At 41.2% G+C, this 14527-nt stretch overlaps 1 protein-coding gene across 1 annotated transcript; it reads right to left on the reverse strand.

The window, feature by feature from the left end:
• Positions 1-1776: 1776 nt before the first annotated feature.
• Positions 1777-3567, reverse strand: LOC106599796 (stonustoxin subunit beta-like). Its single transcript, XM_045712229.1, has 3 exons — positions 3520-3567; positions 3173-3219; positions 1777-2777 (listed from the first exon to the last, which is right to left on the reverse strand). The coding sequence occupies exons 2-3, from the start codon at positions 3192-3194 to the stop codon at positions 2221-2223; spliced, it is 579 nt and encodes a 192-aa protein (XP_045568185.1). The 5' UTR covers positions 3195-3219; positions 3520-3567; the 3' UTR covers positions 1777-2220.
• Between the last annotated feature and the right edge of the window lie 10960 nt (positions 3568-14527).

Genomic DNA, 14527 nt, shown 5'->3' on the forward strand with positions numbered 1-14527 from the left:
GTTTATACACAAACCAGATTGTTGTGTCAAGAATTTGACAAATAAACATTCTACAATATTTACAAACACCAAGAGTTTGAGTTTATTTTATTTTTACAGGGACAGTGCACATTAATCAACGTTTCAGTAAAAGTGACGGTTTTAGCCAGCCGGCTAATTTTCAACCGCAGTCCCTGGGCAGGTTATTAAAAACAATTACAATATAGACAATCATTGAGCAGTGAGCACACGCAGAGCAACATAGAACAAGCAAGACATAGCATACAGACAGAGCAACATAGGACAAGCAAGATGTAGCATACAGACAGAGCAACATAGATGTAGCATACAGACAGAGCAACATAGATGTAGCATACAGACAGAGCAACATAGGACAAGCAAGATGTAGCATACAGACAGAGCAACATAGGACAAAAAGCAACAAGACAAAATCCATAAAAACAACAGTGTTTCCACACCTCACAAGCTCCAGACACCAGACAACATGGAAAGTGGTAATACACAGCTAGGGATTATGTTCACAAGTCTGATTGACCTTTAGCCATGTCTTCATGCAATTTGTGAAAGTGTGATATGTGGTGCAGTTAAGTGTGTCTGATGGCAGTGTATTCCAGACATGGGACGCTCTCACAGAGAAAGCGGATTTACTAAAGGTGCTTTTCCTTAAGGGAACTATACAGTCACCTCTCATGGCAGACCTTGTGGATCTGCTGCCATATGTTTGGGTTTTCTGTTTTACAAAAATACTGAGTGGAGGGGGAGCCAGGCCATTTAGGATCTTGAATACAAGACATGCGTCGTTGTATTGCACAAGATTTTCCCAACTCAGGAGCTCATGCTTTCTGAGGATGTAACAGTGATGATGGCTATTGGGCTTTCTATCGAGCACTTTGAGAGCCTGTTTGTAGACAGACTGAATAGGTTGTAATGTTGTATAGCAAGCTTGGGTCCAACTAGTCAAGCAGTATGTTAAGTGGGGGAGTATCATTGATTTGAAATACAGTTTTGCTACCTCTGTGGTCAAACAATTTCGTATAAATCGGAAATTAGCTAGGTTGAATTTGGTTATTTGAATGACCTTTTTCACATGCTTTTTAAAAGAGAGGTTGGAATCAAGTATGATTCCAAGGTACTTAAAATCAGATACCACCTGGAGCTTCTCCCCTGACACATAGACATCTGGCTCAGTAGCATCTGTTGCCCTCTTTGTGAAGAACATGCAAACTGCTTTTTTCACATTGAGATGCAAACACGAGTCACTGAGCCACTTTGTAACCTGGACCATTACAGTAGTGAGTTCTTGTGCAGCTTGTTGTTTGCTCTTTGCATGCACATATATCACTGTATCATCTGCATACATTTGAACTTCAGACCCAGTGCAGACGGAAGGCAGATCATTAATGTACAGGCTGAACAGGAGGGGCCCCAGTATTGACCCTTGGGGCACGCCCACATCATAGCTAAGAGTGGGCGACAGCTCATTGCTCACTCTGACACACTGAGTTCTGCCTTCAAGGTATGATTTCATCCATCTCAAGGCATCGGGGGAAAAGTAGAACTTGGACAATTTTGTGATGAGAATCTCATGGTTAACAGTATCGAAAGCCTTCCTTAGGTCCAGAAACACAGCCCCAACAACGCCCCCTTTGTCCATCTTGGACTTCACATTTTCCAGAAGAAAGAAGTTGGCCGTTTCTGTGGAGTGTTTCGCTCTGAAGCCAAACTGCATGGAGTGTAATGTGAAGGGGCTGTTGTTGAGGTGGGAAATCAGTTGTTCTGCTACACACTTTTCAACAACCTTCGACACTACAGGTAGTGTACTAATGGACCTGTAGTTACTCACATCAGCAGGGTCGCCCAAGAAGCCAAATAACAACCATATCAATGATGTGTAAATGAAACCAGTTTTAACAACACAGTGTGGTGATTCATTATATTAATGACTATTAACTTAGGTGGTGTATTGTCATGAATATTTAGATATAATAATAATATTATATCTCATGACTAGAGAGATATTCTACATTGTTACTCCAGTGTGTCTTATTGAACATGACTAGAGAGATATTCTACATTGTTGCTCCAGTGTCTTACTGAACATGATTAGAGAGATATTCTACATTGTTGCTCCAGTGTGTCTTACTGAACATGACTAGAGAGATATTCTACATTGCTGCTCCAGTGTGTCTTACTGAACATGACCATGATTAGAGTGAAACATCATGTTGTGTTTGACACAGGGACCACCTGACACAGGGACGCTGAGGCACCACAACCCCAAAGATGAAACCCTGGATAGAGGGGCTCAGTGAATGTGGAGGTGAATGTGATCAGGTGGGTCAGTGTGTCAGAGGAGGCTCTATAGAAGGACAGAGTGCCGGCTGACCAGTCCAGATACACTCCTACTCTGTGGGAGCTGGAGGAGGGGACGTCTATGAAGGTGGACTTCTTATTGTGCCTGGCTCTGTAACTGTTTTCAGAGCAGACCACACTCCAGGACTTGTCATTGAATCCAAGCCAACAGTCCTCACCCCCTTCTCTCCTGCTGATTCCTTTATATGCCACTCCTATATCAACCTCTCCCCCATTCCACTCTGCCTCCCAGTAACAGCGCCCAGTCAGACCCTCTCTACACAGCACCTCTCCACAGTGCTCAAATCTCTCTGGGTGATCAGGATACGGCTGCTCCTCTCTCCTACATGTCACCTTTCTGTTCTCCTCAGACAGAGAGAGGAGTCTGAATACTGTGTTTGGGTCCAGTGTGAGATCACAGACATCTGATGGATGAAACCAGACACAATATTAGAAATCATCATCATTCACATTAGAATGTTAACTCACTTTTCACTAATTCATTTAATGTAGATGTTTCTAGGTATCAAAAGGAGTAGTTAAGGTAACTTTAGACTTGTTGAATGATCATATGTTATACTGTATGGTAATATAATACACACTTATTACCAATAATTACACACACACACACATTTCTTATGTAACACAAACTCGCCACACACACACACACACACATTGTCAAATCAACTCTTTGTAAACTTTGGTGTCCCTGATTTCTGCTTCTGTAGAACTACAGATGATATTTAATATGACCAAGTAAGTAATGATGGTGGTCTTTGACTTAACTTAAGACTTATTCTTAGCAGCAGTCAACACTCACATTTTCTAAGTCCAGGTTTCATTCTGTTCTCTCCACCATGTTCCACACTGTAGCGGTAAGCAGAAGAACAGACAGTCATTGAGGGACACACCTGAACACACACACACACACACACACACACACACACACACACACACACACACACACACACACACACACACACACACACACACACACACACACACACACACACACACACACACACACACACACACACACACACACACACACACACACACACACACACACACACAACTTTGTCCAAGTGGTGGTCAGAATGTTTGTCTTAACTAGCCTGAAAAGTCAAACATGTCTGATATGAACATTGACATAAACCCTCTACATACTTGAGTTTCTCCAGTCTGCAGTGTGGATCCTCCAGTCCAGCAGAGAGCAGTCTGACTCCTGAGTCTCCTGGGTGATTGTAGCTCAGGTCCAGCTCTCTCAGGTGTGAGGGGTTTGACCTCAGAGCTGAGACCAGAGAAGCACAGCCTTCCTCTGTGACTAGACAGCCTGACAGCCTGCAAAGAGTCAAATCATATTAAAATCACACTGCTATTCTTTGGTGGTGAAAATAGTGGCAGTATATTTTTTCAACATATTTAGATATATCAGTGTCTTGAAACCTTCCATATCTATTCATAAATTAATGTATCATATGATAAATTACAAATGATCAAAGTTTTGCCTGCAGATAGAAACATGTATACTACAAATATTTGAGTAGACTGACCAGACCAGTTTAAAAGCAGTATCAGTCAAAAGACAGACAGTGAGGTATCAGATTTAGATTGTATTGAGTATACAGTCCACACCATATCTATTTTGACAGTGAAGATAACATTTTAAATGTGGCTCTAAACTCCAACATTTTGGATTTCAGATCAAATGTTTCATGAGGTAACAGTATATAATGTCACCTTTTATTTGAGGATATTTTCATACATATCTGTTTCACCATATAGAAAAATGAAAGCACTTTATGTATCTAGTCCCCCTATTTAAAGAAGTCATAAGTATTCTGACCAATTAAATCATAGTGTATTAAAATAGTCAAAAGTTTTGTATTTGATCCGATATTCCATGAAAGCAACGACTACATCAAGCCTGTGACTCAAACTCGTTGGTTGCATTTGCAGTTTGTTTTGGTTGTGTTTTGCACAATATTAAAATGGTGGATGTTTTCTAAGTGAGAAGATACATGCTGGAGCACAGCACCACATTTAAAACTGTAAGCTTCACTCTCCAAACACATATGGTGTGGACTATGTGTGCCTGGTAAACACATGTGGATCTAGTGAACAGTTATCACTTGTTGACCAACTACAAGAATACTGACCTCAGAGTCTCCAGTTTACAGTGGGGATCCTCCAGTCCAGCAGAGAGCAGCTTCACTCCTGAATGCTTCAGGTCATTGTTACTCAGATCCAGCTCTCTCAGGTGTGAGGGGTTTGACTCCAGAGCTGAGACCAGAGAAGCACAGCCTTCCTCTGTGACTAGACAGCCTGACAGCCTGCAAAGAGTCAAATCATATTAAAACCACACTGCTATTCTTTGGTGGTGAAAATAGCGGCAGTATATTTTTTCAACATATTCAGATATATCAGTCATGAAACCTGCCATATCTATTCAGAAATTAATGTATCATATTATAAATGACAAATTATCAAAGTTTTGCCTGCAGATAGAAACATGTATGATACAAATATTTGAGTAGACTGACCAGACCAGTTTAAAAGCAGTATCAGTCAAAAGACAGACAGTGAGGTATCAGATTTAAATTGTATTGAGTATACAGTCCACACCATATCTATTTTGACAGTGAAGATAACATTTTAAATGTGGCTCTAAACTACAACATTTTGGATTTCAGATCAAATGTTTCATATGAGGTGACAGTATATAATGTCAACTTTTATTTGAGGATATTTTCATACATATCTGTTTCACCATTTAGAAAAATGAAAGCACTTTATGTATCTAGTCCCCCTATTTGAAGAAGTCATAAGTATTCTGACCAATTCATTTATAGTGTATTAAAGTAGTCAATAGATTAGTGTTTGGTTGTAAACTACTTGGTTGCATTTGCAGTTTGTTTTGGTTGTGTTTTGCCCAATAATAAAATGGTGGATGATGACTGGATTAATCTTCTGTCTAAGTGAGTAGATAACATGTTTCTAAACACTACTAAATGAATCCTGATGATAACATGATTAATACAAATCATGAATGAATCATGAATAATAATGAGTGAGAAAGTTACAGAGGCTACAACAAAACATGCTAACCTCTCACCATTACTAATAACAGAGGCTACAACAAAACATGCTAACCTCTCACCATTACCAATAACAGAGGATACAACAAAACATGCTAACCTCTCACCATTACCAATAACAGAGGATACAACAAAACATGCTAACCTCTCACCATTACCAATAACAGAAGCTACAACAAAACATGCTAACCTCTCACCATTACCAATGACAGAGGATACAACAAAACATGCTAACCTCTCACCATTACCAATAACAGAGGCTAAAACAAAACATGCTAACCTCTCACCATTACCAATAACAGAGGCTACAACAAAACATGCTAACCTCTCACCATTACCAATAACAGAGGATACAACAAAACATGCTAACCTCTCACCATTACCAATAACAGAGGATACAACAAAACATGCTAACCTCTCACCATTACCAATAACAGAAGCTACAACAAAACATGCTAACCTCTCACCATTACCAATGACAGAGGATACAACAAAACATGCTAACCTCTCACCATTACCAATAACAGAGGCTAAAACAAAACATGCTAACCTCTCACCATTACCAATAACAGAGGCTACAACAAAACATGCTAACCTCTCACCATTACCAATAACAGAGGCTACAACAAAACATGCTAACCTCTCACCATTACCAATAACAGAGGATACAACAAAACATGCTAACCTCTCACCATTACCAATAACAGATGATGCAACAAAACATGCTAACCTCTCACCATTACCAATAACAGAGGCTACAACAAAACATGCTAACCTCATGCTAACTTCTCACCATTACCAATAACAGAGGCTACAACAAAACATGCTAACCTCTCACCATTACCAATAACAGAGGCTACAACAAAACATGCTAACCTCTCACCATTACCAATAACAGAGGCTACAACAAAACATGCTACCCTCTCACCATTACCAATAACAGAGGCTACAACAAAACATGCTAACCTCTCACCATTACCAATAACAGAGGCTACAACAAAACATGCTAACCTCTCACCATTACCAATAACAGAGGCTACAACAAAACATGCTAACCTCTCACCATTACCAATAACAGAGGCTACAACAAAACATGCTAACCTCTCACCATTACTAATAACAGAGGCTCATTCCTCATTATTCACAATTCATTCCTGATTATTCATATTAATAGTAGCATCCACATGAATGTAGAGGTGTTCAGAAACATTCACTGTCCAAACACATATGGTGTGGACTATACTGTGTGCCTGGTGAACACATGTGGATCTGGTGAACAGTTATCACTTGTTGACCAACTACAGGAATACTGACCTCAGAGTCTCCAGTCTGCAGTGGGGATTCCCCAGTCCAGCAGAGAGCAGCTCCACTCCTGAATCCTTCAGGTCATTGTTATTCAGGTCCAGCTCTCTCAGGTGTGAGGGGTTTGACTTCAGAGCTGAGACCAGAGGAGCACAGCCTTCCTCTGTGACTAGACAGCCTGACAGCCTGCAAAGAGATCATCATGACTTCACAAACACACTGTTTATTTAACACCAGTAGAGTAGAAGGACAACGGTAGATGCATTTGGTTCATATTCTCAAACAACATATAGATTTACCTTCCGTCTCCTGGAATTGTATGGTCATATTGTAATACTAGATTGAATATCTGATTCAATATGTTATGCAATATAATATTATATACATATTGTAATACATATAATATTTCTTCCTGATGATTACTTCTTATATGGCATTTTATTTACTCACAGAACAGCTCTGGAGGCTTTGACCACTGGCAGCAGCCTCAGAAGACCTTCCTCTGATCTGGAGTATTTCTTCAGGTCAAACACATCCAGCTCCTTTTCTGAAGTCAGCAACACAAAGACCAGAGCTGACCACTGTGCAGGTGACAGGTTGGGTTTTGAGAGACTTCCTGAGCTCAGGTAGCTTTGGATCTCCTCCACTAGAGAATGGTCATTCAGTTCATTCAGACAGTGGAACAGATTGATGCTCCTCTCTGGAGAGGGATTCTCCCTGATCTTCTCCTTGATGTACTTGACTGTTTTTTCATGGGTCTTTGAGCTGCTTCTTGTCTTTGTCAGTAGACCTCGTAAGTGCTTCTGATTGGACTCCAGAGAGAGGCCCAGAAGGAAGCGGAGGAACAGGTCCAGGTTTCCCATCTCACTGTGTAAGGCTTTATCCACAGCACTCTTGTAGAAAGAAACTTCAGATTTGTCTCTGAACATCACAGATAGGTTCCTGGATGTTGATTGCGGTTCGGCCATTAGATTCTCATTGTTGTTGATGAATGAGAGGAACACATATACAGCAGCCAGAAACTCCTGAATGCTCAGATGCACGAAGCAATACACCTTGACCTGGTACAGCCCACATTCCTCTTTAAAGAGCTGTGTGCACAATCCTGAGTACACTGAGGCTTCATTGACATCAATGCCAGCTTCACTAAGGTCTTCTTCATAGAAAATCAGATTGCCCTTGACAAGCTGTTGAAAAGCCAGTTTTCCCATTGACAGAATGCTCTCTTTATTCCAGTGTGGACCTGTCTCTTCTTTCCCAAGATACTTTTCATTCTTCTGTTTGGTATGAAACACCACAAGGTGTGTGTACATCTCAGTCAGAGTCTTGGGCATCTCTTCTCTCTTATGTTTCAGCATGTGTTCGAGGACTGTTGCAGAAATCCAACAGAAGACTGGAATGTGGCACATGATGTGGAGGCTCCTTGATGTCTTTATGTGTGAGATGATTCTGCTGGCCAGATCCTCATCACTGAATCTCTTCCTGAAGTACTCCTCCTTCTGTGGGTCATTGAATCCTCGTACCTCTGTTTCCTGGTCAACACACCATGAAGGGATCTTATTGGCTGCTGCAGGTCGGGTAGTTATCCAGATGAGAGCAGAGGGAAGCAGATTTCCCTTGATGAGATTTGTCAGCAGAACATCCACTGAGGTTGATTCTGAGACGTCCCAACAGATCTTGTTCTTCTGGAAGTCTAGGGGCAGTCGGCACTCATCCAGACCATCAAAGATGAACACAACTTTGTACTTGTCATAGTTGGAGATTCTTGATTGTTTTGTTTCCATTGAGAAGTGATTGAGAAGATTAATCAAAGTATGTTGTTCCCCTTTCATCAAATTCAGCTCCCGGAAAGGGAATGAAAATACAAATTGGACATCCTGATTTGCTTTTCCTTCAGCCCAGTCCAGAATGAACTTCTGCACAGAGACTGTTTTTCCAATGCCAGCGACTCCCTTTGTCAGCACAGTTCTGATATGCTTGTCTTGTCCAGTTAAGGGTTTGAAGATGTCGTTACATTTGATTGCAGTCTCTGGTCTTGCTTGTTTCCTGGTTGTTGTCTCAATCTGTCTCAGCTCATGTTCATTATTGACCTCTCCTGTTCCACCCTCTGTGATGTAGAGCTCTGTGTAGATCTGATTGAGAAGTGTTGGGTTTCCTTGTTTAGCGATCCCCTCAAATGCACATTGAAACTTCTTCTTTAGATTAGATTTGAGTTCACGTTGGCAAATCACAGCAGGATCATCTGACTCTAGAAATAACACAGAGGATATTAATAATATTAGGTCTGTTTTAATGTCTACAGTATTGTAGGACTGTTATGAAGTTTAAATTATAATAATTTATTCTATTAACTGACTGTATAAATGTGTAAATGTTTTCATAAAGCATTCCAGACTGGTGTGACTGATTATATTATTATTGGTATTACTGATGGTATTATTAATGTTGCCTCTCTCTCCCTCTCCCTCTCTCTCTGTCTCAAAAAATGTATCACCACAACACATCGCTGCTACTACTTGATGAGGTCACTAGGTGTTGTGTTAAGGCTGCTACAATATCATTGAGTTACACAGCTACTTTAGCTGTACTTTAGCTACAGCTTTTACATTTTATAAAACAGCATTCAACATGAGGCAGAAAGCTCTTACTTTTCTCCAGTGTGTCAGCAAGCTCCTTCTGGTTCATTTTCCTCAGGACGTGCAGTGTGATCTTCAGAGCCCCCTCTCTGGCACTGCTCTCCTGCTTCTCATCTTCAGCATCTACTACTTCCTTATCCTGCTTCTGACTCTCAAAGCCTTCTGGGAGTTCAGGACTAAGAATCCTCTTGAACATCTTCAGCTCGTTCTTCACAAATGTCATAATATTCTCTTCAAGCAACTGAAAAAAATCAAGTAAATAAGATAAGCAAGAGAAGAAATGCTTTCTAATTTCCTGTTTCCGGTCACAACTTGCAGACTTGTTTATGTGCTGCTGTGCGTTTTGTTGCCAATCTACTTTGCTACCTGACAACTTTACAGTTTTTACTTTTTGATTACCGTTTATATTTTTAGTTTTTCCCTCACTCAACTTTTTTCATTCAACTTTTTCACTCCAGAGGATTTATCTGGACATGGTTCGTCAGGAGTTCCAACAGCCGAAGCTAAGTAGTAACATTAACCTGTTAGGGCTAGGGGGCAGTATTGACACGGCTGGATAAAAAACATACCCGATTTAATCTGGTTACCACTCCTACCCAGTAACTAGAATATGCATATACTTATTACATATGGATAGAAAACACCCAACATTTTCTAAAACTGTTTGAATGGTGTCTGTGAGTATAACAGAACTCAAATGGCAGGTCAAAACCTGAGAGATTCCTTTACAGGAAGTGGCCTGTCTGACCATTTCTTGAACTTCTTTTCCATCTCTATCATTTACTAAGGATCTCTGCTCTAACGTGACACTTCCCACGTCGTCCATAGGCGCTCAGAGCCCGGGAAAAAACAGAATGTCGTCATTCCAGCCCCAGGCTGAAACACATTATCGCCTTTCTCAAGTGGCCGATCAAGGGACACTGGGCTTATGCGCTTGACCCCGACCGCCCCCGCCTTTGGGATTTTTTCCTCTGTTTGCTGAAAAGGAGATTCCCTGTCGGAATATTATCGCTTTTCTACGAGAAAAATGTCGTAAAAATTGATTTTAAACAGCGGTTGACATGCTTCGAAGTACGGTAATGGAATATTTAGAATTTTATTGTCACGAATTGCGCCATGCGCGTGACACTTCTTTACTATTTCGGATAGTGTCTGGAACGCATACGAACAAAACGCCGCTATTCGGATATAACGATGGATTATTTTGGACCAAACCAACATTTGTTATTGAAGTAGCAGTCCTGGGTGTGCATTCTGACGAAGACAACAAAAGGTAATCAAACTTTTATAATAGTAAATATGATTATGGTGAGTGCTAAACTTGCCGGGTGTCTAAATAGCGAGCCCGTGATGCCTGGGCTATGTACTTAGAATATTGCAAAATGTGCTTTCACCAAAAAGCTATTTTAAAATCGGACATATCGAGTGCATAGAGGAGGTCTGTATCTATAATTCTTAAAATAATTGTTATGCTTTTTGTGAACGTTTATCGTGAGTAATTTAGTAAAATGTTAGCGAATTCCCCGGAAGTTTGCGGGGGTATGCTAGTTCTGAACGTCACATGCTAATGTAAAAAGCTGGTTTTTGATATAAATATGAACTTGATTGAACAAAACATGCATGTATTGTATAACATAATGTCCTAGGGTTGTCATCTGATGAAGATCATCAAAGGTGAGTGCTGCATTTAGCTGTCTTCTGGGTTTTGGTGACATTATATGCTGGGTTGAAAAATGGGTGTCTGATTATTTCTGGCTTGGTACTCTGCTGACATAATCTAATGTTTTGCTTTCGTTGTAAAGCCTTTTTGAAATCGGACAGTGTGGTTAGATTAACGAGAGTCTTGTCTTTAAATGGCTGTAAAATAGTCATATGTTTGAGAAATTGAAGTAATAGGATTTTTAAGGTTTTGAAAATCGCGCCACAGGCTGGCAGTGGCTGTTACGTAGGTGGGACGCAAGCGTCCCACCTAGCCCATAGAGGTTAACATGATGCCTTCTAATTGCAGTCGCTGTACTCATAATATACAGGAGAACGGTCACCTTACGGCGAGGATAGCTGTGCTGCAAGCCCAGCTTCAGACGCAATCGTTAGGCAAGGGTAATTTCAGCGTAGGAAAGGATGAAACAGCGTCTGTGCCACCAGTAAGTACAGATAGTAACGTTAGTATAAACCCCCTCGCACGGTCCCCGCAGCCGGACAACTTTCTCATGGCTTCTGGAGGGAAACGCTGTAGGAATGCTCAACCGGTGTCGCTCATTCAGCCAACAGAAACTTTCAATCGGTTCTCCCACCATTAGTTCTGACAAATTGAAAACCCTAGTCATTGGCGACTCCATTACTCGCAGTATTAGACTTAAAACAAATCATCCAGCGATCATACACTGTTTACCAGGGGGCAGGGCTACCGACGTTAACCTCTTATGGCTAGGGGGCAGTATTTTCACGGCTGGATAAAAAATGTACCCGATTTAATCTGATTATTAGTCCTGCCCAGAAACTAGAATATGCATATAATTATTAGCTTTGGATAGAAAACACGCCAAAGTTTCTAAAACTGTTTGAATGGTGTCTGTGAGTATAACAGAACTCATTTGGCAGGCCAAAACGTGAGAAGATTCTGTACAGGAAGTACCCTGTCTGACCATTTCTTCCCCTTCTTTGTCATCTCTATTCATTACAAAGGATCTCTGCTGTTACGTGACACTTCCTACGGCTCCAATGGGCTCTCAGAGCCCGGGAAAAACCTGAATGACGTAATTCAAAGCCCTGGCTGAAACACACGAGCGCTTTTGCTAAGTGGTCTATCAGAGGACAAAGGGCTTAGGCGCGAGCACTGGCCGCCCCCGCCTTTCTGTTTTCCCCTCTATTTACAGACACGCAGATTCCCGGTCGGAATATTATCGCTTTTTTACGAGATAAATTGCATAAAAATAGATTTTAAACAGCGGTTGACATGCTTCGAAGTACGGTAATGGAATATTTAGAATTTTTTTGTCACGAAATGCGCCATGCGCACGACCCTGATTTACCATTTCGGATAGTGTCTAGAACGCACGAACAAAACGCCGCTGTTTGGATATAACGATGGATTATTTGGGACCAAACCAACATTTGTTATTGAAGTAGAAGTCCTGGGAGTGCATTCTGACGAAGAACAGGAAAGGTAAGACCATTTTTCTTATAGTAAATCTGATTTTGGTGAAGGCTAAACTTGCCGGGTGTCTAAATAGCTAGCCCGTGATGGCTGGGCTATGTACTTAGAATTTTGCAAAATGTGCTTTCACCAAAAAGCTATTTTAAAATCGGACATACCGAGTGCACAGAGTTCTGTATCTATAATTCTTAAAATAATTGTTATGCTTTTTGTGAACGTTTATCGTGAGTAATTTAGTAAATTGTTAGTAAATTCCCCGGAAGTTTGCGGGGGGTATGCTAGTTCTGAACGTCACATGCGAATGTAAAAAGCTGTTTTTTGATATAAATATGAACTTGATTGAACAAAACATGCATGTATTGTATAACATAATGTCCTAGGTGTGTCATCTGATGAAGATCATCAAAGGTTAGTGCTGCATTTAGCTGTCTTCTGGGTTTTTGTGACATTATATGCTAGCTTGAAAAATGGGTGTCTGATAATTTCTGGCTGGGTACTCTGCTGACATAATCTAATGTTTTGCTTTCGTTGTAAAGCCTTTTTGAAATCGGACAGTGTGGTTAGATTAACGAGAGTCTTGTCTTTAAAATGCTATAAAATAGTCATATGTTTGAAAAATGGAAGTTTTCGGATTTTAGAGGAATTTGTATTTCGCGCCACGCCCATCATTGGATATTGGAGCAGGTGTTCCGCTAGCGGAACATCTAGATGTAAGCGGTTAAGGCTAATCTAAAGACGGTGCTGGCTAAAGCTAAAACTGCCGAGTGTAGAGAGTATAGAGATATTTTTATCCACGTCGGCACCAACGATGTTAGGATGAAACAGTCAGAGGTCACCAAGCGCAACATAGCTTCAGCGTGTAAATCAGCTAGAAAGATGTGTCGGCATTGAGTAATTGTCTCTGGCCCCCTCCCAGTTTAGGGGGAGTGATGAGCTCTACAGCAGAGTCTCACAACTCAATCGCTGGTTGAAAACTGTTTTCTGCCCCTCCCAAAAGATAGAATTTGTAGATAATTGGCCCTCTTTCTGGGACCCACCCACAAACAGGACCAAGCCTGGCCTGTTGAGGAGTGACAGACTCCATCCTAGCTGGAGGGGTGCTCTCATCTTATCTACGAACATAGACAGGGCTCTAACTCCTCTAGCTCCAAAATGAAATAGGGTGCAGGCCAGGCAGCAGGCTGTTAGCCAGCCTGCCAGCTTAGTGGAGTCTGCCACTAGCACAGTCAGTGAAGTCAGCTCAGCTATCCCCATTGAGATCGTGTCTGTGCCTCGACCCAGGTTGGGCAAAATTAAAGATGGCGGTGTTCGCCTTGGCAATCTCACTAGTATAAAGACCTCCTCCATCCCTGCCATTACTGAAAGAGATTGTGATACCTCACATCTCAAAATAGGACTACTTAATGTTAGATCCCTCACTTCCAAGGCAGTTATAGTCAATGAACTAATCACTGATCATAATCTTGATGTGATTGGCCTGACTGAAACATGGCTTAAGCCTGATGAATTTACTGTGTTAAATGAGGCCTCACCCCCTGGTTACACTAGTGACCATATCCCCCGCGCATCCCGCAAAGGCGGATGTGTTGCTAACATTTACGATAGCAAATGTCAATTTACAACAAAAAAACAACGACGTTTTCGTCTTTTGAGCTTCTAGTCATGAAATCTATGCAGCCTACTCAATCACTTTTTATAGCTACTGTTTACAGGCCTCCTGGGCCATATGCAGCGTTCCTCACTGAGTTCCCTGAATTCCTATCGGACCTTGTAGTCATAGCAGATAATATTGTAATTTTTGGTGACTTTAATATTCACCTGGAAAAGTCCACAGACCCACTCCAAAAGGCTTTCGGAGCCATCATCGACTCAGTGGGTTTTGTCCAACATGTCTCTGGACCTACTCACTGCCACAGTCATACTCTGGACCTAGTTTTGTCCCATGGAATAAATGTTGTGGATCTTAATGTTTTTCCTCATAA

The sequence above is a fragment of the Salmo salar genome, unplaced genomic scaffold, assembly GCF_905237065.1.
Source record: "Salmo salar unplaced genomic scaffold, Ssal_v3.1, whole genome shotgun sequence".
Taxonomy (NCBI): Eukaryota; Metazoa; Chordata; class Actinopteri; order Salmoniformes; family Salmonidae; genus Salmo; species Salmo salar.